Below are 23212 nucleotides of genomic sequence, written 5' to 3' on the forward strand. Positions count from 1 at the left end.
GGAGTCCAGGTGCCTAGTCTATAGATTGCATAGATGCTTGGATGGGTGACTGCTAAGGAAAACAGTCCGTGCGGGCCCCACTAGGGGAGGGTGGCTCAGGAGGGGGTGGTCTCCCCTTGCAGTCTGTGCTGCCCCAGTGCACCACTAGGAGGCGCTGAGCTGCAGGGACCAGCATGGTGGCCAGGGAGCAGGCTGAGGTGGGCAGGTGTCCCTGGCTTGACAGCCCAATTAGCACCAATAGATGAACCTCTCCATCTGTGGCTGTAGCTTCCCCTGTATGAGGATGTTCTCAAGCTTCTGAAAATAGCCCCCGGGGCTGATAGAGCCAGTGTCTCCATGCAGAGCCCCTTGCTAGATCCTTGTTGTGACCCTAGAGGGGCCATCTGCCTGCTGGGCCCAAAGTATCAATTGCACAAACTCTCCCCACCCTGGACCAGAACTATGTGTTACAGAACAACTTTGCCTCTTTAGTTTCTGGGAGGGAAGCGGGGTCCAGTGATTAGAGCCAGGGCTCCATTCCCAGCTCTGGGAGGGGTGTGGGGCTAGTGGTTAGAGCTGGAGGAGGGGCTGGGAGTCAGAACTCCTGGGTTCCATTCCCAGCTCTGGGAGGGGCTTGGGGCTAGTGGTAAGAGCTGGGAGGGCAGGTGCAGGCCTATGCCCTGGGCAGCAGCGAAGTGGCCTGGCATGGCAGGTGGATGGATGGGTAGCCTTGCATCACTTCCCCAGTTCTCTTAGAGGCCAGACTGATAGAGCTGAACACAGGGGTGTAGGGGCTGTGGGGGCAGGGCTGTGCTGCAGAGATTAGGGACGGTGAGCCAGTGACGTTGTCCAGATTTGTCAGCCCCAAACTTGACCTACTTTTTGCCTCTTCGGTTCTGCCTTTGAAAAAAACAAACAAACCATTTTCTTTTTCCTGAGCCAGAGGAGAAGCAGCCTGGTGAGATTTGGAGCCTGGTGCTGTCTGGGGAGTGGGGTCTAGTGGTTAGAGGAGGCAGGGCTGGGAGTCAGGACTCGTGGGTTCTGTCCCAGGTCTGGTGGGGAACAGAGTGACTGGGATGGGGGCCAGGGTGTGTCTCAAGATTATGTGCCTCAGTTTCTCCGCTCCGGGGGCCCACCCGCTAACAACGTTGGAAGCCAGGGCTTGGTCGGCTGCCTCCCCAGCAGCACAGAATGTCCCCGACCAACAGCAACGGAGACCAGCCCCCCCGCGTCGCCTCTCGCTGGGGTTCGTCCTGCCACAGATGCTAATCCCGCTGGCTGCCTAGAGGATGCCCTGCTGTGCTTGCTAGCTTCGGGGTCTGCTGCCACCTGGTGGCAATCCTGTGAATGGCAGCCCTAGAACTCAAGGGAGGAGGGCGCTAGTGGGTTTGCACTAGTGCAAATCTTTGAGTAGTACAAGTGCATTTCACCAGGGAGGTTGTTGCAGCATTGATGGTGGGGCCAGTGCCAAACCACCCCCCAATTTAAATTCCTGCTCTAGCGTGTCTGTAATGGATGGTTTGCTCCAGGCCCCGGCAATCAGAGGGCCTCAAAAGTTCATTGAGCTCATTGCCCCAAAGGTCACATTTTACAGTTGGGGAAACTAAGGCACAGAAAGGGGCTGTTCCCCTCCCCCCTCACAAGTAGCAGACCTGGTATATATGAGATGGAGAAGCCAGGAGTTCTGACACAGCCTTTCCCCCGCCTCCCCTAATGCTTTGGGAGGGGAATGGATTTTGGTGGTGGGAGTCAGGAGTCCAGGGTTCTGGTCCTGGCACTGGGAGGGGAGTGAGGTCAAGTGGTTAGGGCAGAGAAGGGACTGGGACTGGGTATTGAAGATTATTGTTCTCTTATGTTAAGGCAGTTTGAACCTTTTTATAAAAAACTCCGCAGTCATCCGATTTCCCTCGTTATTCACAGCCAAATTGGTCTTAACTTAATGAAGTCACCGCTAAGTGTGTGTGTGCTGCCAGAGCTGAACAATGTGCTGGAATTGCTGCCGCCATTAGCGTCAATAACTTTATTTGAGGTTATTAACTCAAGTGATAAAATAATACTTGGTTATTAGGGTCATGTTCTCTAGGGAGCTGATTACCTGAGTGAGTCGGGTTGTTAGTAATTAATAGCAATGGTGGGAGCGCCTATTTCCACAGTGCCGTTCTTTGCTAACGGAGCTGTGGAAATACTGGTTTATAGAAAAGCCTTGCCTGGCACTGAGATGCAGCTGCCTCTGGGGTGGGGCACAGGGCTGTTTATACAGGGATCCCTTGCTTTGCCTCTGGTGTGGAGTTCAGCTGCTTGCTAAGCGCTTCACTTGACACACACCTTTAGAATGGAGAATTCAGGACACTCTTCTGTCCAGCTGAAATATTCAGGGGGATAAAAGGAGCCCAACCAGAATGTATCCTGGCCATTCACACACTATCCTGCTGCCCTGGTATCGTTAACAAGAGGTGGGCAGAGCCTGTCTTCACAGCTGAGAAACTATGTCCCAGTGCTGCACTGGGGAATTGGGGTCAGCACAGACAGCAAAGAGAGAACACCCCCTATTGTGCCTCCCATGCTTCAGCACAGCATCCCCTAGTGCCACATGGCTGGGGGGGCGACGGGGGGAAGAGATCAGCACTGTGAGGGGAGAGCGCCCCCTGCAGAACAAGTTGTGATCAGACACTCGTTTCTCATCTGTGAAATTATGCCCTCTGATATGGAGACCAGGAATATCCAATCTCCACTCCCTTTCTGGAGACTTGCTAAGCTCTTGGTCCCCGTGACTTTCTGTGGCAGGGAGTTCCACAGGTTAATGCCTTGTTGTATGAGGTGAGCATTTCCTTTGATTGTGAACTTCTCTGCTTTTAATGTCATCGAATAGCCCCTTGTTCTCATAGTGCAAGACAAGAACAGCAGCTCTGATCTCCCGTCTCTAGACCAGTCAGTATTTGAGACTTTGATGATGTCCACCCCCTTTGTCTCCGTGAACCCATCCCAGTCTTTTCAGAGACTGTTTCCAGGCCTCTGACCCCCCCCCCCCACTCATTCTGCAATACCTTTTTGGAAATGGGGTGACCAGCAGTGCACATAGAACCCAGCTCAGATACCTGTCTGCACCCCATTACCCTAGCCACTGAGCTTCACACTGGCCTTAATACATTTTTCCTCACCACGCTCTGGTGAGGCAGGGCAGTGCTATTATTCTCATTGGGGAAAGTGAGGCACATAGAGTAAGGGACTTGCCCAAGGTCATACAGGAAATCTGTGGCAGAGCAGATAATTGACCCTGGGTCTCCCAAGTCACTCTAATCACTGGGTCTTCCTTCCTTTGCTAGCTACTATTGCAGATGAGGCTACACCATTGACATACAGAACAGCAATAGAATATTTTTCCTATTATTCTCCACCCTGCAGCCTTTTTTTGCCCCATGCCCTGCATATTATCTTCCTCTTGAGACTCCTCAGTGCCTTCTGTGCAAGGGGAAGGCTGTAGATTAAAAGGCCGGGGAACTAAGTGGCAGCACGGAGGGCAATGCTAATGCAGCCAGAGGGCACATACTGTGGGGAATGTGCAGGTATCTCAGCACTCCCTGCTGGATAGAAGCAGAACTGCTCAACCATGTGTCCTAGATCCAAGGGCAATGAGGATTTCCCTTTGGGCATGGCATGGGGAGGGGATCAGGGCTCTAGCCCTGCTTGTAGCCAACCCATAGTCACTATTCCTAGCGCCCAATTCTGCATTCAGTGTCCAGAGGCGGCCCCACCGTGGACTGAGAGAACAGCATTTCAATAGGACTTATTGATAGTGTTTTTATTTGCATTCACATAGAGTCTCTGAGAAAGAAAACCTGGGAAATGACGCCGAGGGGGGAGGAAAAGGATGCTTTCCCCCACCCTCCAAAAAAACTTGTATTAATTGTTACTGGGTCTTTCTGTTAACGTAGCTGCTGTTTCTCACGCTGGCTCCGAATTCGAGGCTGGGATTTTCAGGGGAAGTTCAGGACATTTGGCACCTTATTGGAATCCTGTTCTCTGCCCCACTAAGCCAGTCAGTCCCCCTGTGCTGGGGCCAGCTTGGAGCTAGAGGGGAAAGGCCCATACCCCATTCACCCCTCCATCCCAGGTCAGCCAGTCCCACCACCTTGGAGCCGGATGGGAGCTGGTGCCCTTAGAGGGGAAAGGCCCTGCAGCCCGTTTCCCATCTCTCTGAGCAAGCCGGTCCTGCTACCCTGGGGCTGGGTGGGAACCAGCGCCCCCTAGTGGGGAAAGGCTTTCTAATCCCGAACACTCATGTCCCTGAATATCCCGGCCTTGTGTACCAATATCCAGGCTCCATCTGATGACTGTGCTGGTCACGGGGCTTCAAGCCAATGTTAAATTGACTTGGGCTTGGAATAGATCCTGTCTTCTAGCTCCTTCCCAATCTAAGCATCATTAAAACCCTCAGTGCCTGGTGAGTGTAAGCTACATCGAACACACTTGCTCTTTTGTCCAGCCGTTCATTTTTCCCCTTCATTTGATTTATCTTACAAGAAAACCACAGCGGGAGTCTAAAAAGCCACCTTTCCCAGCATTGCCCTGGTTTCATGATATTTGCTGCTTTTGTGTTAAAGCTCCTGCTCCTGGAGTCCTGGTATTATGAGAGACACTTATGTAAGCCTGGTGTATGCTTAGATTTTGCCCCAGTAAAACTGTCAGTTACAGGTGTGATTGTTTGGTTTGTTTTAACTGCTCTATTCAGACCTGTACATGTCCTAGCATGGAGGCAGTTAGAGGTATGATGGTGACTTACCCCAGTGTATTTATCCAGGAATAGCTGTAGCAGTATAAACATACCTTGCTCTCACACTGCACTTGTCATGAGATCTGCCAAAGCACCGGCTGTGGGCCAGCTGCTGGGATCATCCAGGCATGTCTCACATCCTCAATCCCTGCCTCACAGAGGCCTCAGGGACCCTCTGTCTCTCCTGTTCTCTGCCTGGGGGTCAACAGTGGAGTTAAAACACAGTCCTCAAGAGACTAAAGTCATTGGACTCATCACGGGTATTTGGATGGAATTGAATGGCCTGTGTTTCTAAAGGAGGCCAGGCTAGATGATCTAATGGTCCTGGCTGGCTTTAGACTCTATGAAACTAACTCAAAGCACTTTACAAAGCAGTTGGTATCACTAGCCACATTTTACAGATGGAGAAACTGAGACCAGGAGCTCTGAAGTGACTTGCCCAAGGTCACCCAGCAGGCCAGTGGCAGAGATGGGAATAGAATCCAGATCCCTGTCCTGTGCTCTACCCACTAAGCCACAGCTCTTCTGCATAGACACAGGCTTGGTTAAACTAATGTGACTTGGTGTGGGGATGTGCTTGTATTGCTTCAAACTGGGTGCAGAGCTGCTTGGCTTGCATCAGTAAATTTGCAGGTGCCGGCTAAACCGGTTGGAAACCAAAAGCCAGTTTAAGTGAAACCAATGCAATCCGTGTGTGCATATGTATTTTTAATATTTCCAGCCTGTGGGTGTAGGGAGAAGCTTGGAAACAACTGAAAACCCAGACAGTAGATTTAGGGGGGGGAAGTGTGTGTTTCAAAAACAAACAAAACAAAACAAAAAATTTAAGCCAATAGTGTGGTGATTTTCCAGCTGGCTCATGATTTTGGAACTCCTAGGGGCGGTGAGACTGCTTTCCCGCTGCCTGATCCAATGCAAAACATTGGCTGTATCCCTGGGAATTGTTTAGCTGCGAAGCGCCACGTGAATTGGAATGGTGGGGTCACATTGTGATGGCAATTCTTAGGTTTCTGAGACTGGAAGGGCCCATTGTGATCATCTGGTCTGACGTCCTGTATAGCACAGGCCACAGGTCACTCCTCAATTAATTCCCATTTGAACTGAAGCAGATCTGTCAGCCCAACATCCGGTCCGGATTTAAAAAGTGCCAGTGATGGAGAATCCACTCCAGCCCTTCATCCATTGTTCCTTGGAACTTGTTTGTCTGGCTTCAACATCCAGCTGTTGGGTCATGTTAGGCCTTGCTGGATAGACTGGAGCCCTCGGTAATCAAATGTCTGTTCCCCCTGCAGGTACCTGGAGACACTGATGGCATGAAGCCCAGGCTGCTGCACAATCAAGGTTGAAAATGGGGTGGAAGGAAAATTTTCCATCGAAAATATTTGTCCCTGGAAAGTTGTGGATTTGATTTAAAGAAAATGTTTTGCAAAAAGCACCTGCTTCCCACGGGAAATGTCCGGGCATTTTTTGTATTGGTTTGGGGTTTGTTTTTTTTTTGTCAAAAATCAAAATATTTCAATTTGGAGATGCTGCTGCAGTGCTTCGTGGGAGTTTTAGTTTGGACACCCCATGTCCTTGGTTTTCTCTACGAGCTGGTCTTTTCCAGACAGATGACATTTCCAGTGAGGTACCCTTTCAAGGAGAACAGTGGTGCATCATGGGAGATGTAGTCTGACCTGGGAGCCTGGCCTATTGAAAAGAATGGGAGCATGATGTAACTGAAACACAACTCCCATGAGGCACGGCAGCAGCAACAAAATGTTTTTTTGGGACAAAGTTTGGGTTTTGGATGAAGTCCTTCAATCTTTGCTGAAAAAACAAAATGATTTTGATTCATTTTCATCAAAATTTTGGAAGGCAAAACCTCGTTGCTCGACCCGTTCTGTTTACGCCGTTTGCTTTCCTGCAGTGACAACCATAGTGGAAATTTTGGAGAGGATGAGTCCAAACCCAGCGTATCTTGGCTACTGAAGAATCTGTGTGTTGAATGGAGACTCCGGCCCTACAGTCAGATCTTAGCGGGGTGAACCGCTGAAGTAAACGGGGCTCTCTGGACACGGGCGCTGGAACAATCTGTATAGTGGGGGTGCTGAGCCATTCAACCTAAATGCAAACTCTGTATATAATGGAAACCACTTCAAACCGGGGGGCACCAGCCCCCCTCCCTCCTTCCTAGTTCTAGAACCTGTGGCTTTGGAACCACGGCCCCAGACCTACTAACAGCCTCCTCTGCAACGGGTGGTCTTTTTGCTGCAACTGACTGCAACTCGGTGCCGACAGCACAGATACCCTCGTTTCAGGGGACAGCCCGAAACGTTAGTCATTGAACTGGATTGAAGTTTGCAATCGCTGCACTTTCCCCGGCCTGGGCTGCACAGGAGGGCAAATGAGATGATCCACAGTGTCCCTTGCAGTCTATTAACTAGGTTTGAGGTTTTGTTGTTGTTCCTGTGTAAGGGCCCTGATCTTGCAAGCTACTCAGGTATGTGAGTAAATTATTTCTGTTCTGAGTGTGCCTGGCATTTCTGACTAAGACTGGGGAGCCTCCCCCACACCCCTTGGGCTGGTGCTGCACAGACATGGGGTGAAACCATCCCTGCAAGAGCTTAGAGCCTGAATAGATGAAGGGCAGGAGAGGAAAAAGAGGCACAGAATGGCAAACTGAGCTGCTCCAGTGAGTGACCAAGCTGGGAACAGAACCCAGGAGTCCTGACACTCAGACTGCCCTGCTCTGCCTCAGTAGATTCAGCTCCCTGCCCAGAGCTGGGGATAGAACCGACTCCCACTGCTTTCCCATAAAGCTAGTCTGGCATGTCCAGGCAACAGCGGACAAAGCAAAAACCCCTCACCGATCCTGGGGCCACTCTGTTTTGCAGCAGAACAAACAGCACGTTTAAACCTCCCGACAGCGAGTTAAGTTTCCATTGGAAAAATAGGACCATTGGCCATTGTCAGTGTGGCAAGCTAGGAATTCTGTCTGTGGGTGCAGCTCCCTGTGGCAGGGCCATTTCCATAGGAAATATCTTACAGTTTTACAGTGTGTGTTTGTTTTAAAGGTGATTTGAAAAGAAGGTGGGGGAGGGGGAATTAATAAAATGAGGCATCTACTCCTCTTTATGGCCTGTAAGTCTGGTTTGGTTATCTTGCTTTTTAAAAGGTATTTCCTTGTTTATTAGGAGCATTATGGTAGCACTTAGAACCCCCATTAGGCTGGGCCCTGTACACCTAGCGAGAGATGGTTCCTGCCCCCAAAGAGCTGAGTCTAAATAGACAAAGGGTGGGAGAGGAAACTGAGGCACTAAGAGGATTTGGGACTTGCTCAAGGTCAGAGGCAGAGCTGGGAATACAGCCCAGAAGTCAGGACTCCCAGGGCCTGTCTACATTGCAATGTACGTCCAGGTTGAGTGGAACTGGAGGGTGCAGATCCTAGGTTTGTTAACCTAGGGCTTGAGCGTCTACACTCCTTTGTCGCCCCAGGTTAGGGACTGTTGAATCCTGGGGCCCAACCTAGGGCTCCAGCATCTATACTGCATTATGCAGGCCCGAGTCCAACTACCGTGTCCCACGCTTCCTTGTGCCTTCCCAAAACGTGGCTGCGCTAGCCCTTTGGTCATGGTACAGGGTGGAAAATCTTGCCTGTTCAGAGGACAAAGAAAGTTGACCCATGGGATTGTGGGAGACTGTTGGCAGACTCCCAGAGCTTGAGTCCAGTAGGGCTGCCGCTACACTGCAAAGCAATAGGGCTTGGACCCTGTACTCCTGTGGGGTCCTCTGACCCTGAGTTAGTGCAATTTGTGTGTAGACGGAAGGGGGGTTAGGCCTGAGTTCAAACCCTGGGCTTACATTACAGTGTAGATACCACGCCCCACTCAGAGCTGGGGATAGAACCCAGGAATCCTGAGCACCAGCCTTCTCTGCTCTGACCACTAGTCCCACTCCCCTCCTAGAGCTAGAAATAGGATCCAGGAGTCCTGACTTCCAGGCCAGTGCCCTACCCCCTGGTCCATACTTCTGTTCACCTCTGCAGCCATGGAAGTTAAATCTTCCCATCCAAAGATCAGAAGCTGCTGGCTCTGGGGCGGTGCACTACCTCACATCAGAACATCACTTCTCTTCCTCCCTTTCCTTGGATCCCTGGGAAGCTGAAGGATAATAAGGTGCCTGGAAAGGAAATTCATTTAATGCGGGAGCTATTCTCCCCACTCAGGCTGGTGTTGCTATCGCTTTCAGGGGGGTTGGTTTTGTTGAATGCCCTAGCGCTCAAACAATTGGAAGGGAAACTGTCAAAATTCAACTCCTGCTTTCTTTCTTCCCTAGATTTATTTCGTGCAGAAGTGCAGTTCTGTGGGGAAAAGTTTCTAAGCCCGACTCAGGAGAGTTGCAGTAATTGTGATTCCATTAGGATGACAGGAGCCTGACTCAAGCTCCCTTCTGAAGAGGCCTGGCCCCTTTTGGGGGAGTGACTAGCAGGACATCCTTGAAATGGGGGCACCCCAGAATTGACAGTGAGAAACTTTTGGCTGAGGATCCTGCTAGGAGTGGTGGTAATAGCAGTAACTAGTAATAGGGGCTCCTCCAGATCTTTATATGCCCATAAAGATGCACCCAGAAGAAAGAAAAGGGCAGGTCTCCAATTCCTCTCCCCCAGAACCAGCTCTCAGAGGCCGTGCAGAGAATGGGGGCATGAATCCAGTCCCTCTAGTGCCCTCCAGTGGGGGACTGGGGCATGATGCCAGCCCCCCCGCACTCAGGCACTGGGCGATTGGGCTGGAATCCTGCTCTCTAAGCACTGAGTCGGTGGGATACAGGGCCACCAGCCCCTCCATGCTCTAGCGTTGGGAGGCCGCCAGGGGTAGTGTGGGGAGTTGGGTGCTCACTAGCAGCACAGCCGCTCCACCTCCTCCTCGCAGCTGTAGAACTGCTGGAAGACCCCCTCGGCCGAGCCGTTGCACTCGAACCAGCGCCGCAGGGTCCCCAGGGCCTTCAAAGCATCGGCCTTGGTGGGCAGACTGCCAAAAAGGTCCTCTCCCTCCCCCTCCTCCTCTTCCTCCTCCTTATAGGCCCCGGCTGGGGGCAGGGCTGGGGGACAGGCCAGCTCTGTCTCCATGTCCACAAAGCGCCAGAAATCTTCTAGGCTCATCCCCCTGGGGGGGGCAAGGCTGGAGAGCCCCAGGGACCCCTTCCCCTTGGAGCAGCTGGCCTCCCCAAAGCACCGTTCCACCAGGGAGGGCTGGACTTTGTCCCAAGCGGCTGCCACCATGTGGAGGGCGTCCAGCACAGTGATGGAGGCAGCGATGGAGGCCAGGGAGCTGTCAGTCTCGCTGCCGATGGAGGACACTTTGCCCAGAAGCCTGCACTTGTAGCGGGATTTGAAATCACGGACGATGTCGGGGTGGAGCGGGCAAGGCGAGGGGCTGTCGTCATGGCGAGGTCGCGGGGGCAGGAAGACCAGGCGGATGTTGGCAGGCTCCAGATCAGGGCAGCGCCGCTCGGCGTCCAGCACCAGCGCCACACTGCGGTGCTGCCGGCCCATCTCCCGGTCAAAGTCCGTCAGCCACTCTGAGAAGAGCTCCGGTGTCAGCTGACCATCGGCGCTGCTGCGGTAAAGGACTGGCAAAGCTTCCGTGTTGACCCCAAAGAAACATCGCGGAGCCAGCCGCCTGCCGACCACCATGGGCTTCCGCTTCTCTGTGCCACTCCCGTTCACGCACAGCGCCACGCACAGCCGCTCCCTTCCCTCCCACTCCCTGCCCGGCATGGCCTTATACAGCAGCACCACCTCCCCGCAGCCAAAAACGTTGTCCGGGGCAAAATCCTTCAGCAGCTGGGGCAGGCTGAGGGAAGCCGGTGCCAGTCCCTTGTCGCACGGGGGCTCAGGGGCATGGACCGCTCGTGCTGGGTGCCGCTGGCCAAAGCAGACGTTGTTACGGCGCTTCCACCGCACCAGCCAGCCAATGCTAGGCACAAACTCCTGGCCCATGATGTCTGCGAGCTCCTTGGCTTTCTGAAGCAGCATGGGCCCCGTGACGTCCCACATCTTGGTGCGGGCGATGTGGAACCAGCACAGCAGGGCCTCGTCAATGCTGCTGTATTTGGACTCCCGCTTGCGCTTCCGCTCCCGGTTGGCTGTCCCGCTACACCAGTCAGCCAGCAGCTTCTCCTTGTTCTTGCAGATGCGGGAGATCTGGGGCTGGGAGACTTGGAAGCGACGAGCCACCTCTGACTGGGACATCTTGGATTCGTCCAGCATCTCCAGCACCTGGATCTTCTCTGCCAAGGAAAGAGCATGAAGTTTCTTCTTCCCGTTCAGCTCCATGGTGGACCTGGAGTGGGAGGTGAAGGGATGTGCCAGGCACTGGGGGCTGGAATATCTAGAGGAGAAAGAAGAGACCCTCCCACCCAACCCCCCCAAGAAAACCTTAGTCAGCCATTGATAAGACCAGGAGACAGAATCCAAGGGAAACTTAACAACCCTGTGGCTAGAACCCAAGAGTTCTGACTCCCAGCTCCTGCTCCCATCTCACTAAGTTTCATCCCCTCCCAGAGCTGGGACTAGAGTCCTGGAACCTGGGCTCCCAGAACCCTGCCCAGTTGACTCAGCCACAACCACCTAAATGTAATTTTAATAAATATGGGAGACATTTCTGAGGAGACCGTCTGTTAGTTAAATGCTTAATTTGAAGGGAACCACCCAGCTCAAAATTGCCCCCAAATTTAGGTTGCTTAAAAATGCAGCTTGTCCAAATGACCGATCGTACACTTTTAAGCACAGGGATTGTCTTATTTCATGCAGCTCCTGCTACAACAGGTGCCTCTGATCTCAGTCAAGCGGGGGCTGGTGCAGAACCATGGGGCCTCATTCTCAGCTCAGGGACTGTGTAGTGCCTGACACAAGGGGGCCCTGATCTCAGTAGGGGAAGAAGGAGGTGGCCAATGCCCTGCACAACAGGGCCCTGATTTCAACTGGGACCCCTATGTGTTATCACAAACAGCACAAGTTTTCTATTATGACATTTGATTGAAATGCCACCTTTCTCCTACAGTGGACACAGCCCAAACATTGCCTCCTTGGGGAAACTGACTACTAGAGAAACCAGGCTCTGAATTCATAACCTGTAGATGGTTTTTAAACAGGAGCAGCCCCGCTAGATAAAACCAGTGGGCCCCTCTAGTCCAGCAGTCACCAGTACCAGCCGCTTCACAGAAAAGTACCGGGATCCCTGCAGTTACAGGATAACTTGCCCTACGAGGGGGAGGGAGAAGATTTTACTCCTGACCCCAATAGCCAGAGGTTGGCTTTATATCCCTTCCAGCTATTAGAAATCCTAAGTGTGGGGAAAAGATGCCCCTCAAACAGGCTTCGTTTTAACACCCACCCACCCGTATTTTTGGAAAGATCGCCCCTCGCGCGCGCGCACGAATAATTTAGCATGATGCCCCCAGGGGAGCGGAACCTCAGCTGGCGTGGGAAGGGCTAAATCCGGCATAAGCTGCCCGAGCTGTGGGGACTGGAGAGCAGCTCTGCAGGCCTCGCCTAGCACACAACTACTGCTCCCGGGGGGAGTCCCCGTGCAAGCTACCTTTGCTCCGTACGTACCTAGGAGAGAGCCTGGTCCCCTGGCTCTCCGGGGGCTACATCAGGGGCCATCCCTGGCCTGGGGGGAGGGCTTCAGGTTTCCGGATCCTGATCCCCCCTCCTCCGGATCTTCAGTTTTCAGCAGCAGCAGCAGCAGCAGCGGCAAAGGCTCGGAGTAAAACCTGGCCGCTGGATCCCGGCGCTTTAGGAGCGCTGGAGAAACCCATCCGTCGGCTGGTTCGGCTCCGCTGCCCAGGTTTGGGCGATCCAGGGTCCGGGTTTACACGCGCCTAAGTCCCCTGCCGCTCACACCTTGTCTAGGTCCAGAAAGGGATGTAAACGGTTCAGCACAGACGGGAATTACGGGTCGTTTCCTCCCCCTTGCAAGTGCCGAAAGGCTGGGGGCTGCACCGGGAACCTGGCGGGGTTTCACTTTGCCACTGGCGCGGCTGATGGGCCCGTGGGTCTTCTCCGCAGGGGAGTGGGGTGAACGTCCCTGGCCAGCAGGACCTTGGATGTGACAATCCTGCAGCCAACAAGAGCAGGAGTTTTGTGTCAGATGGCTTGTTATCCTGCGGGGGGTCCGGGGAGACAGCTGGCGAGTGGCCCAGACCTGAGCATGGTTCTGCTCTAAGGAGATATGCTGAAGAGACTTTTTATTGTCGAGAGCCATGTATTTTTGGGCGCATATTTATCCTCCAGTCGTGCAACGACAGGGTGTTGTGCGGCAGAATCAGGACTCCTGGCTTCTCTTCCCGACTCCCAGGCCCCCTTCGCCAACCCACTTGACCTCCCCCCTCCCCCCACTAGAGCTTGGCCCCAGGAGTCCTGGCTGCCAGCCACCCCCATTCCCCTGCTTCAACCTGGGAGTTCCCGCTAGGGTGCAATGGGGGAGATATAAGTTAATCAATCAGCGAAGACTGTGAATGAGGAAGACTGATAAAAATTGCCTTTAAAATGCATCTAAACCAGCTGGCTGCTAACCCAGTCCTGGCTGCCCAGGCATCCCAGGGGCACACTAGAGAGGAATAGCAGGGTGCTGTAGTAAAGACCAGAGCAGGGTTTTCATGTCATAAGCAATCTGTTGTTTCCTGTCCATCTTATGACAGCTCACAGTATCGGCTTTACATCCCCCTGAATAAATACAGATGGGGGACAGACCCTCAGTATCTCAGTGCCTATATCTATACAGCAGAGACCATATTGGCCTAGCCCTGGCGTGTAGACACAGCCTATGCTGACAGAACGCAGTTTTCCTGCCAGTACAGGAACAGCCCGGCCCCAAAGGAAGTTAGCAACATTGATGGAAGCCCTCCTCCATTGACAAAGTAGTAGCATCTACACTGGGCATTTGGTCAGCACCTCTTGTCAGTCAGGCATGGTTATGTCAATATCACTTTTCATTGTAGGTCAGGTTGCACTACCAATTTTTCCTGGTATAATGATGCTGGATGAGGTGTGGGATATTTTTGTGACATTTTTATACTGGCATAAAAGTCCTTTTGCCTGTTAGACCTTATTTTGCTCAGGGAACTGGTATAAGCTACACCAGCAAAAGGACTCTTTTGGCAGTATAAGTTACATCTCCTCTAGGCTGGGAGTGGCATTCCCACTGAAAGACTTAAAATTATTTAGCCTCACAAAGAGAACTGGGCAGATGTTGTGGTCTATAATACTGTACTTACACGGGGGAGTAGCTCTCAGAGCAGACAGCTCTGTAATGTAGCAGGCACAGGCAGCAGATCTGCTGGCTGGGAAAGAAATTCAGAGGCAAATTTTTAATAAGAAACCATTGGAACATTTGACCAAGGGATGTGGTGGATTCGCTATTGCTTGGAGTCTGTAAATCAAGATCCAGTGTCTCTGTTTAAAATACACACACACTAGCTCCACTGCAGGTTATGGGCCTGATGCAGGAATCAGTGGGTAACTTTTTTTTTTTTTTTAATTTTCGATGAAAAAAAATGTTTGTGGATTTTCACCATTTTTTTTGCAGTTTTCAGTGGCTTTTAGCTGAAATTTGTTCACTGTTTTATTTTTGTTTGGATCTTCCCCCAGAAAATGTGCTTTGATTTTTTTTTTGATGGGGAGAAAATAGTGTTTTTCCAAACCACAAAAATGATTTTTTTCCCCCCAGTGTCTTTCAGCAAATATTACAGTTTAAGGCAGCTCATGGCAGAAAAAATTTATTTTTAAATCATTTTTTTCCCAAAATATGTACATTTTTCTGCCAAAAACTATTTGGGAAGTTTAATGTAATGGTTTTTTGGCAGACCATTTTATGTGTTTTGGTGGTTTTCATAGAAAATTTGAGTTTTCCTTTTTTTGACAATTTTTTCCCCATTGTTCGCAGTAGTGGTGTAGCTTGGACCCAAAATATTAAAGCGACAAGGTGGGTGAGGTGATCTCTTTTATTGGACCAACCTCTGTTAGTGAAAGAGATGTGCTTTCAGCTCTGTGTAAGCTGGAAGCTTCTCTCGTTCATCAACAGCAGTTGGTCCAATACAAGAGATTAGGGCCGGCTTTAGGCAGTGCAGGGCCCAATTCGAACATTTTCGGTGAGGCCCTGGCAGGGATGACTTAAAAAAAGCAACACCTTTCATTTCTTCCATGTATTATTTACTTTCCATAACTATATAAATAATACAATTATATATTATGTACATTGCATCATATATGCTGTAGATTGCTTATTAATGACTGCCATTTCACGTGTGGGTCCCTGCCACTCCCTGCGAGTGTGCACATGTGTGAGTCCCAGCTGCTCCCTGCCCCCCTCATTGAAGCAGGTGTGCAGGGTTACTGCCCTAGGAACTGCAGGGCAGCAGTGGACATGGAAAGGCTGGAGGCAGGGCAGGGGCTGACTGGAGGTAGGGTCTAGTTGCAGGCAGGGCAAGGGGCGCAGGGCTGGTTGGAGACAGGAGGTGTGTGGGGCGGGCTGGCTTCAGGCAGGGTCACAGGGGAATGCAGCAGGGGTTGGGAAGGCTGGAGACAGAGGAGTGTGAGACTGACTGGCTGGCTTCAGGCAGGGGAGTGCAGCGGGGTTGGCTGGAGACAGGGCAGGTGGTTTGGGGCTTGGTGGGGGCAGGGTGTGCAGGGCTGTGTGGGGGGCTGGCTGGCTTTGGGCAGGGCCACGGGGTGTGTGGCAGGGGGTGACTGGAGACAGGGCAGGGGGTTTGGCAGGGGCTGGCTGCAGGCAGAGGGGACAGGGCTGGTCCGGGCAGGGCAGGGGGTGCAGCAGAGGCAGCTGGAGCCCCGGCCCTTTAAATAGCCCCCAAGCCTCCTGCTACCTCAGGGCTCTGGGGTTATTTAAAGGGCCCAGAGCTCCCCTGCTTCTACCCCACTCTGGACCTCTTAAATAGCCACGGGAGCCCTGGAGAATACATGGGGGCTGCGGGGCTCCGGCGGCTATTTAAAGGACGGGGTGGTAGAGACAGCTGGAGCCCCGGCCTTTAAATAGCCCCGAGAGCCCCCCGCTATCCCAGGGCTTTGGGGGCTATTTAAAGGGCCCGGAGCGTCAGCCGGGAGAGCGGGGCTGTGGGGCTTGCCGTGCTCCAGCCGGGGCTCCAGCCGGGAGAGCAGGGCAGCTTGCCGTGCTCCAGCTGGGGTTGCAGGGCAGCTTGCCGCGCTCCGGCTGGGGCTCCGGCTGGGGCTCCAGCCGGGGCTGCGGGGCAGCTTGTCGGTTTCCGGTGTGGGGCTCCAGCTGGGAGAGCGGGGCTGCGGGGCTTGCCGTGCTCCGGAGCTCCAGCCGGGAGAGCAGGGCTGTGGGGCAGCCACGCTCCCGGCCGCGCTTTGGTCAGGGGAACGGGGCCATGGAAGACCCCGGAGCAGACCTCAGCCAGCAGTAAGTAAAAAAAATTTAAAAGGGGCCTAAGGCGCGGGGGCCCTCTTAGGCGCGGGGCCCGATTCCAGGGAATCGGCTGAATCGGCCTAAAGCCGGCCCTGCAAGAGATCACCTCACCCGCCTTCTTTCTCTCAGTTTTTCCATTGACATTTTTGACAAAACAATGCTTTGGTTTTGTCTTCATTTAAACTTTCCCTGGCGGAGGGGGTGGGGGGAGGCAAGGGCGTGAATCAATTTCCAACGAGCTCTGATGGCCTCCTTTTGCCTTGCTGAGTTCTACATCAATGCCTTCTAGCAAAACCCACCTAGCTGCTCTGGCTGTCACAGGGGGGAGAGGAGCTGTGGGGGGTGGGGCATGGGAAGTGGAGTGATCATTAGAACAGCACTGGGGCTGCTCTCATTCTTTTCTGTGTAGAGTCATCACCGTGGTATCTGGGCACTTCCTGTGGTCTATTGAGCAATATGACGCCACATTTGTCATGTAGGGTTTCGTCTCCTCTCCTTTCCCAGGGGGAGAAGCATGAGCAGTGGAATGTCTTGTTTTGGTAGGGTTTTTGAATATAGCTGTTGCTCTGTATCTGTATTAGAGAAGGCAGGGCAAGGAGATGCACCTGGCACTTGGAGCAGAAGGTGGCAAGGTTTGGGATGGGCCTTAGCTCCTCAGGGAGCTCATTCTGCAGCCCCCCAGAAAGATCTGTCTCCCTGCACAGATGAACTTTACCTTTATTGTAAAGAGTGCCACTGGGTCAGAGGAGCGGAGTGGGGGGACTCCATCCTGCAATTATAGGCAGCCTTCTTGGTACCTTGGGTGCAAGTCATGGAGCCTGCAGGACCCAGACCTTGAACTTGATTCAGCATTGTATGGGAAGCCAGTGCAGACAGCAGAAGAGAGGGCTGATGCGTTAACAGTAGCCGGCACTGCCGAGGAGATACGCTGCAACTGACCACGTCAGCTGGAGTTTTCTCGGGGCTGAAGGTGTCACACCCAGGTCACTGCAGTGCTGTGGTTGAGCTGAGCAATGCCCAAGGCTGAATAACTGAGGCCAGGTCATGGTTGGCCAGGCTGGGGCAGCATCTCTGAGCCAGCTGGAGATGGTTGAAAGCATTAGTCACAGAGTGGGAGCTGAGGACCCGACTCTGACGGGGGCTGGGTAATTTAAAAACACCTGGGGGCTGAACTATAAACCAGACCAGCAGCCTTGTAGCTTTGCTTTCTCTGCCTGTGATCAGCAGAGTTCAGGACAGCTGCATCTTTGAGCCCCCCCATTAACTTGTATTTCACTAAAGCATTTTCTAGAGTCTGGATCTGATGGAGAATCCAACCCTGTCCTTGGCAGGTTGTTCCGATTGTTAATCACTCGCCCTTTGAAAAATGTGTCTTGTATTTGAATGTGTCTGGCTTTCACTTCCAGCCTTCAGTTCTTAGTCTGCCTTTCTCCACTAAGTTAAAGAGCCCTTTAGGACCCGGGATTTTTTCAGTGGGAAGGTGCTTACATACCATGATCAACTCACTGCTTAATCTTCTTTGTGATTAAACTAAACTAAACTAATCGAGCTCTTTAAGTCTCTCACTGTCAGGCCTTTTTTTCCACCCATCTCCATTTTAACCAACACCCTTCCTAAAACGTGGACCCCAGAACTGGACGCACTATTCCATTACTAGTCTCACCAATGTCCTATACAGAGGTCAAACCACCTCCCTGCTCCAGCTTGCTACTCCCCTCTTTATGCCCTCTGAGGCCCCCTGCTGGAGGCCTCATGGCCCTGCCACACCCTGCCCCAAAACACAGCAATGGAAAGGGTCCTCCAAGCTGCCTAGAGTGACTGTGTGGGACACAGCCAATCAGGGCCCAGCAGCCTATTATAAGAGCTGGAGGGGCAAAGGGAGTTCAGTTTCTTGCTGGAGCTGTAGGAGTGTGGCTGATTGGCTGATAGAGTTGCAGGATAGGGCAGCACTGCCAGTACCTGGGGAAAGCAAGAAAGCGCCCTGAGCTGGTTACTAGATCTCCATTAGGATGAGGCCCTGAGGTAAAGGTGAAGACACTGTGGGGAAGTGGCCCAGGGAATTAGAGAAGCCATGCGACATAAAGGGACACAGCAGACAGCTGTGATCTACAAGGTCCCTGGGCTGGGACCCAGAGTAGTGGGCAGGCCTGGGTCCCACCCCCACCCCATTAGCCACTGGGGGGAAATGGCCTGGACATTAAGGCACCCCCCAGAAGTGGAACTGAATGATAGTGGCCCAGCTGGAGAGCTGTAGCCAGGAACCCCCAAGAGGGTGAAGACATTAGCCCTGCTCTGGGATAGAGCAGTGCCCCAGGGCTCCCTCCCTGGAGACAATCTGAGCGAGTGTGTGCAGGTGTGCACACTTGGCCAAGGGGTGCTTATGAGAGGCACCCTGTTACAGCATCCCAGGTCTGGATCAGCCTGTGATGGGGGCATCCACCTCACACTGGCCAGTAAGGGGTTAATAAAGCCCTAGGGAGGCTGAGTGAAAAGCAGCCAATAGGAGAGGGACTTTGAAGAGTGGCCACTCAGGGCCCCCTTATAAGAGCTGCATGATGGACAGAGGAGAGCAGAGTGAGTAGCTGCATGGAGCTGGTGGAGGAAGGCTTGTTATCTGGAGTAGGCTGCAATGCTGTAGCACCTTGGACAGAGCAGCGCAGGTAGGACCCCAGGGAGAGGGGAAGGAGCTCTGGATGAGCTGCTGAGACTGAGGAGGTTGCTGTGGCCCAGGGAAATGCAGCGATCATAGAGGCAAAAGAACGCAGTAAGTGACTGTGGATCAGAGAGTCCTTGGGCTCACACCTGGAGTAGTGGGTGGGCCTGGGTCTCCCCACTGTGGAAGTAGCTGTCACCACTGGGGCAGTGGCTGGACTACTGAGGAGCTAAACCTCCCCCAAAAGGGGGGACATGGACAGTGCCATGGCCGGAGGACCGAGCCACAAAGAGGATGCTGCAGTTCCTGAGGCAGCGAGAGGGGCTGTAGGCAGATGGCGGAGATCAAGTGACAGTGTGCAGACTGTCGACCTTGAGCTCATCCCCAGAGCGACCTAGGGGAGGCACCAGGCCAGTGGTGAGTAACACCATGACACAGTCCTTTGGGCCACTGTGTTGCACTGGCAGCTCATAGTGAATTGCTTGGCCACTGTGACCCTCATATCCTTTAGTCACTGCTTTCCAGGATAAAACCTTCAAAATGGAAGCCTGTGTTTGCTTGACATGGAAAACAACCCCGTCTTGACCTCGGTGCTCTTTCATTTAGTGAAAGGGTTTCCCATGGCATCTTTGGCTATAATTTTTCTTCCTGTCCAGCTGCACCCCAGAAGTGGCTGCATATCCGTGGAGCTTTCTACACAGACATTGTGTTGCAGTTATGGGGGAAAGACCTTGTGCTATATCTAAGGATAGGTGGTATGAAGGCAGAGAAGTAGGAGTCAGGACTCCTGGGTTCTTTTTCTAGCTCTGGGAGAAGAGTGTGGTGTAAGGGGTTAGATTGGGGGAGCATGAGGGCTGGGAGTCAGGACTTGTAGGTTCTATTCCCAGGGGCTCCAGGTGGGGAGCTGGATCTGGTGGATTGGTGTTGGGAGAGAGGGGGGGCTGGTAGTCAGGACTTCTGGGTCCTATTCCTAGTTTGGCTGTATTATGCATAAAATATTTGACTCCAGTTAACCTCCTTTTGGAGGATCTAATAATGAGTCCACACCAGCCAGCAATGGGTTGCAAAGGACCCATGCGTGGGAAAACAAGATACTGTGTGACATTGTTTTGCACTGATGCATCTATTCATCTTGGAGTAGGGGATAGCTTCCCAGAGGTATAGTGGCTTTGCAGATCACACACACATGCTCAAGGCTGTGTTAGCTACAGGAAGGCTGTACAAGCCCAGACTATCAGTCATCTTGTCCTGGGTCTGATTACACCCACCAGCACTTACAGTGAACATCCTGGGGGCTTGGATGTGTGCCAACAAAGCACTGCTAACCCCAGGACTGGGATAGCTGCTTTCTCTCATCTCACATGTATCCAAGGCCTGGAGAAGCATATTCCTTTGCACAATGAAGTCTCAAATCTCTGCAAACCCACTATGTATTCACCACCAGTCTGGGTGTTGCTTTAATATACCAGGCCTTTAATCTCACTCGCCACCGCTTCGGTTCTGACCTCATTTCTAAGAGCACCTCTGCAGGATTGACAGAGCCTGTGAGACAGGTTTTCAAACAAGATCACAACGAATTTCAATCAGTGTACTGGGTGCTGCACAGACCCCCCCCACTCCTTGACTCTGACAGGGTAGGGAGGAAGCATCATGTCAGGTGCTGCACAGACCTGGACCAAGCTTGGGGCCCTTCGTGCTGGGCCCCACCCAGACCATGACCGAGATCAGGAGCCCAGTGGGTCGTGCACTGCCCAGCTGGTCCCTGCTACAAAGACCCTTCCATCTAAGTGGACAAAAAGGAATAATTATCCCCATTTTACAGGTGTGCAAGTGGAGGCAGAGTGAGATGAACATTCGAGTAAAAGGCAGGGAGAGAGTCAGAACTTGGGGAGTCCTATTCCTGGCTCTCGGAACACAGTGAAGTCGAATGGGTTAGAACAGGGGGTGCTGGGCTTCAGCACCCCAGACTGTATTCCTAGGGTTGAGCACAGTGGTGGGGTTTAGTGGGTTAAAGCAGGGGGGCTGGGAGTCAGGATTCCTGAGTGCCATCTCTCGCTCTAGAAGCAGTGAGTTCTCATGCATGGAGACAGGGGAGCAGGAGCCAGAACTCCTGGGCACTGTTCCAGACTCACTCTGAACTTTGGGGCGTGTCCTTTTCCCACTCTGCACCTTGGTCCCCAGCCTTTTTTGGCTCCAGCCATGAATTCCAACAGAGTTAGGAATGGGGTGTCCAATCCTGGCCTGGCTTTCCCTCCATTGCAGTGCAGCGAGCTGTACCATTCAGGGAGGAGTGGAAGACGCTGATTTCCCTCAAGGGAGCCTGCGCTCCGGCACCTTCACTGCAGCAGCAAAGGAATCTGTTGGCATGTTGTTGGCTTGCGTTTCCTGAGATGTCCCCCAGGAGGATGGGAGCAGCCAGAGGCGCTACAGGGAGCTGGCATAGGGTCTGCCTCTCAGATTCCTCCCCCATGGCAGGTAAATGAGCTGGGAAGCTTCTGCTGTTCCATCACATCTATGGCAAAGACCCAGCACTCCAGGTATTGTGGCAAAGAGTTTGTATTAGGGATTTGCCGAGTACTGGGTGCGCAGGGGGTCTAGTGTGTTTGGAGGGGCTGGTCTAGTGGGTTACAGCTAAAAATCACAGAGCAGGGAGTCAGGTCTCCTTGGTTCTCTTCCAGCTCTGGGAGGGGAGTAGGGTGTGGTGTGTTAGAGCAGGGGAGGCAGGACTCCTGGGTTCAATTCCTGACTCTGGGGATATTCTGTAATAGAATCATAGAATATCAGGGTTGGAAGGGACATCAGCAGATCATCTTGTCAAACCCCCTGCTCAAAGCAGGACCAATCCTCAGACAGATTTTTGCCCCAGATTCCTAAATGGCCCCCTCAAGGATTCAGCTCACAACCCTGGGTTTAGCTGGCCAATGCTCAAACCACTGAATAGATTTAGCTTGCCTCCACTGGTCCCTGCACATTGCAGCCTGCTCCAGGGTGGCGGTGGCAGGGTCTCTGTGCCTGTCAGACTGGACTGGGCCGGGCCAGGCCAACAGCAGAGAGTTTGCTGACTGATGAGAATTAAGTAGATTTTCTGTTGCCATGGAAATGCTATAGCTGGGTAAGGAGAAATCCTCCTACTCCCAGAACTCCTTCCCTGACACTGCTCTGCCTATGGCCCCTCCTCCCCCAACATGCACCACTAGGCCCCACTCCTCTCCCAGAGTTGGGAAAAGAACCCAGCAGTCCTGACTCCCACCTGCTCTAGCCCCCAAATCCCACTCTAATCCTAGATCTGGCATAGAACCCAGGAGGCCTAATTCGTGGCTCTGTGCTTTTTAGCAGCATGACCATCCCTCCCCCGGACCAGCTCTTCAGTTTTCTCATTCCCTTTATTTCATCCCCAGCTCCCAAGTCACTACCCCTCCCCGGCAGTTCCTCTCCCCAAGGTGCTAAGATGCATGGAAAGTGGGGAGAACCAATGTCACTCAGGACATTTGTATCTAGGACACAGCCTAACCTTGGGGGATAGATTGTAGGAGGGGTAATCCTGCTTTCCTCTCGCAGGTGGTGCTGACCTCCATAGAATATCAGGGTTGGAAGGGACCTCAGGAGGTCATCTAGTCCAGCCCCCTGCTCAAAGCAGGGCCAATCCCCAGAGAGATTTTTACCCCAGTTCCCTAAATGGCCCCCTCAAGGATTGAACTCACAACCCTGGGTTTAGCAGGCCAATGCTAAACCACTGAGCTATCCCTCCCCCCAGCACAATGCTAGGGGGTGCTCTGTTACAGAGAGCTGGGCAGGAGGCTCAGTTAGGCGCACTCTCCCCTGGCAGTCAGTGCTGGCCCCCCAGTGCATGATGCTGCAGGGAGCAGGGTGGGGCTCAGCAGATGAGTTTCAGGATGTTCTCGTAGCTCAGGAAGGTCACCGCGTTGACAGGGAAGGCACGGATAATGTTCAGGGTAAGGCCCTTTAGGAACACCTGGGGTCCCTCACGCCGAACACTGATGCGGATGCAATCCCAGACCCCGCAGTAGGACACTCCCTTCACCCCATCCATCTGGAGCCGGGCCTTGATCACGTCCAGGGGCGTGGCTAAGACCCAGGAGGCAGTGCCAGCACAGCCCCCAGCTACAAGAACTGTCACTGGCCCTGGGAGCAAAGGGGAGAGGGAAGAGAGTTAGGGCTCGGCAGGGGCCGTTACCCCCTCAGTCAGTGCTGCCCCCAGGGCAATGGTTGTGATCAGTTATTGCACAGTTGTTAAACACCTGTCAGTTTCCACCCAAGAGATGGCTGCATTATAATGCTGTGTGAAAAGATCCATCTTAATTGTTTCTGGCCCATCAAAGCACTCACATTACGCAACAGGAATCCCAGTTCCCTACAGTCTCT

At 52.8% G+C, this 23212-nt stretch overlaps 2 protein-coding genes across 11 annotated transcripts in view; both read right to left on the reverse strand.

The window, feature by feature from the left end:
- SLC25A45 (solute carrier family 25 member 45) overlaps positions 1-23212 on the reverse strand; it is a 386904-nt gene that overhangs the window by 357506 nt on the left and 6186 nt on the right. For 8 of the 9 annotated variants that reach the window (XM_075073283.1, XM_075073281.1, XM_075073276.1 and 5 more), the window contains one exon: positions 20282-22972. In XM_075073283.1, coding sequence (XP_074929384.1) covers positions 22704-22972 — 269 coding nt within the window. In that variant the 3' untranslated portion in view covers positions 20282-22703. Of the gene's footprint in view, positions 1-20281; positions 22973-23212 lie in introns of those variants that run through there. The other variant, XR_012657155.1, reaches the window with a different exon arrangement.
- Positions 5442-12893, reverse strand: TIGD3 (tigger transposable element derived 3). 2 transcript variants are annotated; one of them, XM_032797820.2, is made up of 2 exons: positions 12348-12893; positions 5442-11121 (listed from the first exon to the last, which is right to left on the reverse strand). In XM_032797820.2, exon 2 carries the CDS (start codon positions 11064-11066, stop codon positions 9627-9629), a length of 1440 nt encoding a protein of 479 aa, XP_032653711.1. In that variant the 5' UTR covers positions 11067-11121; positions 12348-12893; the 3' UTR covers positions 5442-9626. The 2 variants fall into 2 exon arrangements, with proteins under 2 accessions (XP_032653711.1, XP_032653721.1); XM_032797830.2 differs by having other exon boundaries at positions 9040-11142.

The sequence above is a fragment of the Chelonoidis abingdonii genome, chromosome 17 (assembly GCF_003597395.2).
Source record: "Chelonoidis abingdonii isolate Lonesome George chromosome 17, CheloAbing_2.0, whole genome shotgun sequence".
Taxonomy (NCBI): domain Eukaryota; kingdom Metazoa; phylum Chordata; order Testudines; family Testudinidae; genus Chelonoidis; species Chelonoidis abingdonii.

Excerpts from the sequence above, each read along its gene's own strand:
- TIGD3 (XM_032797820.2), bottom strand. The coding sequence starts at position 11,066 with ATGGAGCTGAACGGGAAGAAGAAACTTCATGCTCTTTCCTTGGCAGAG.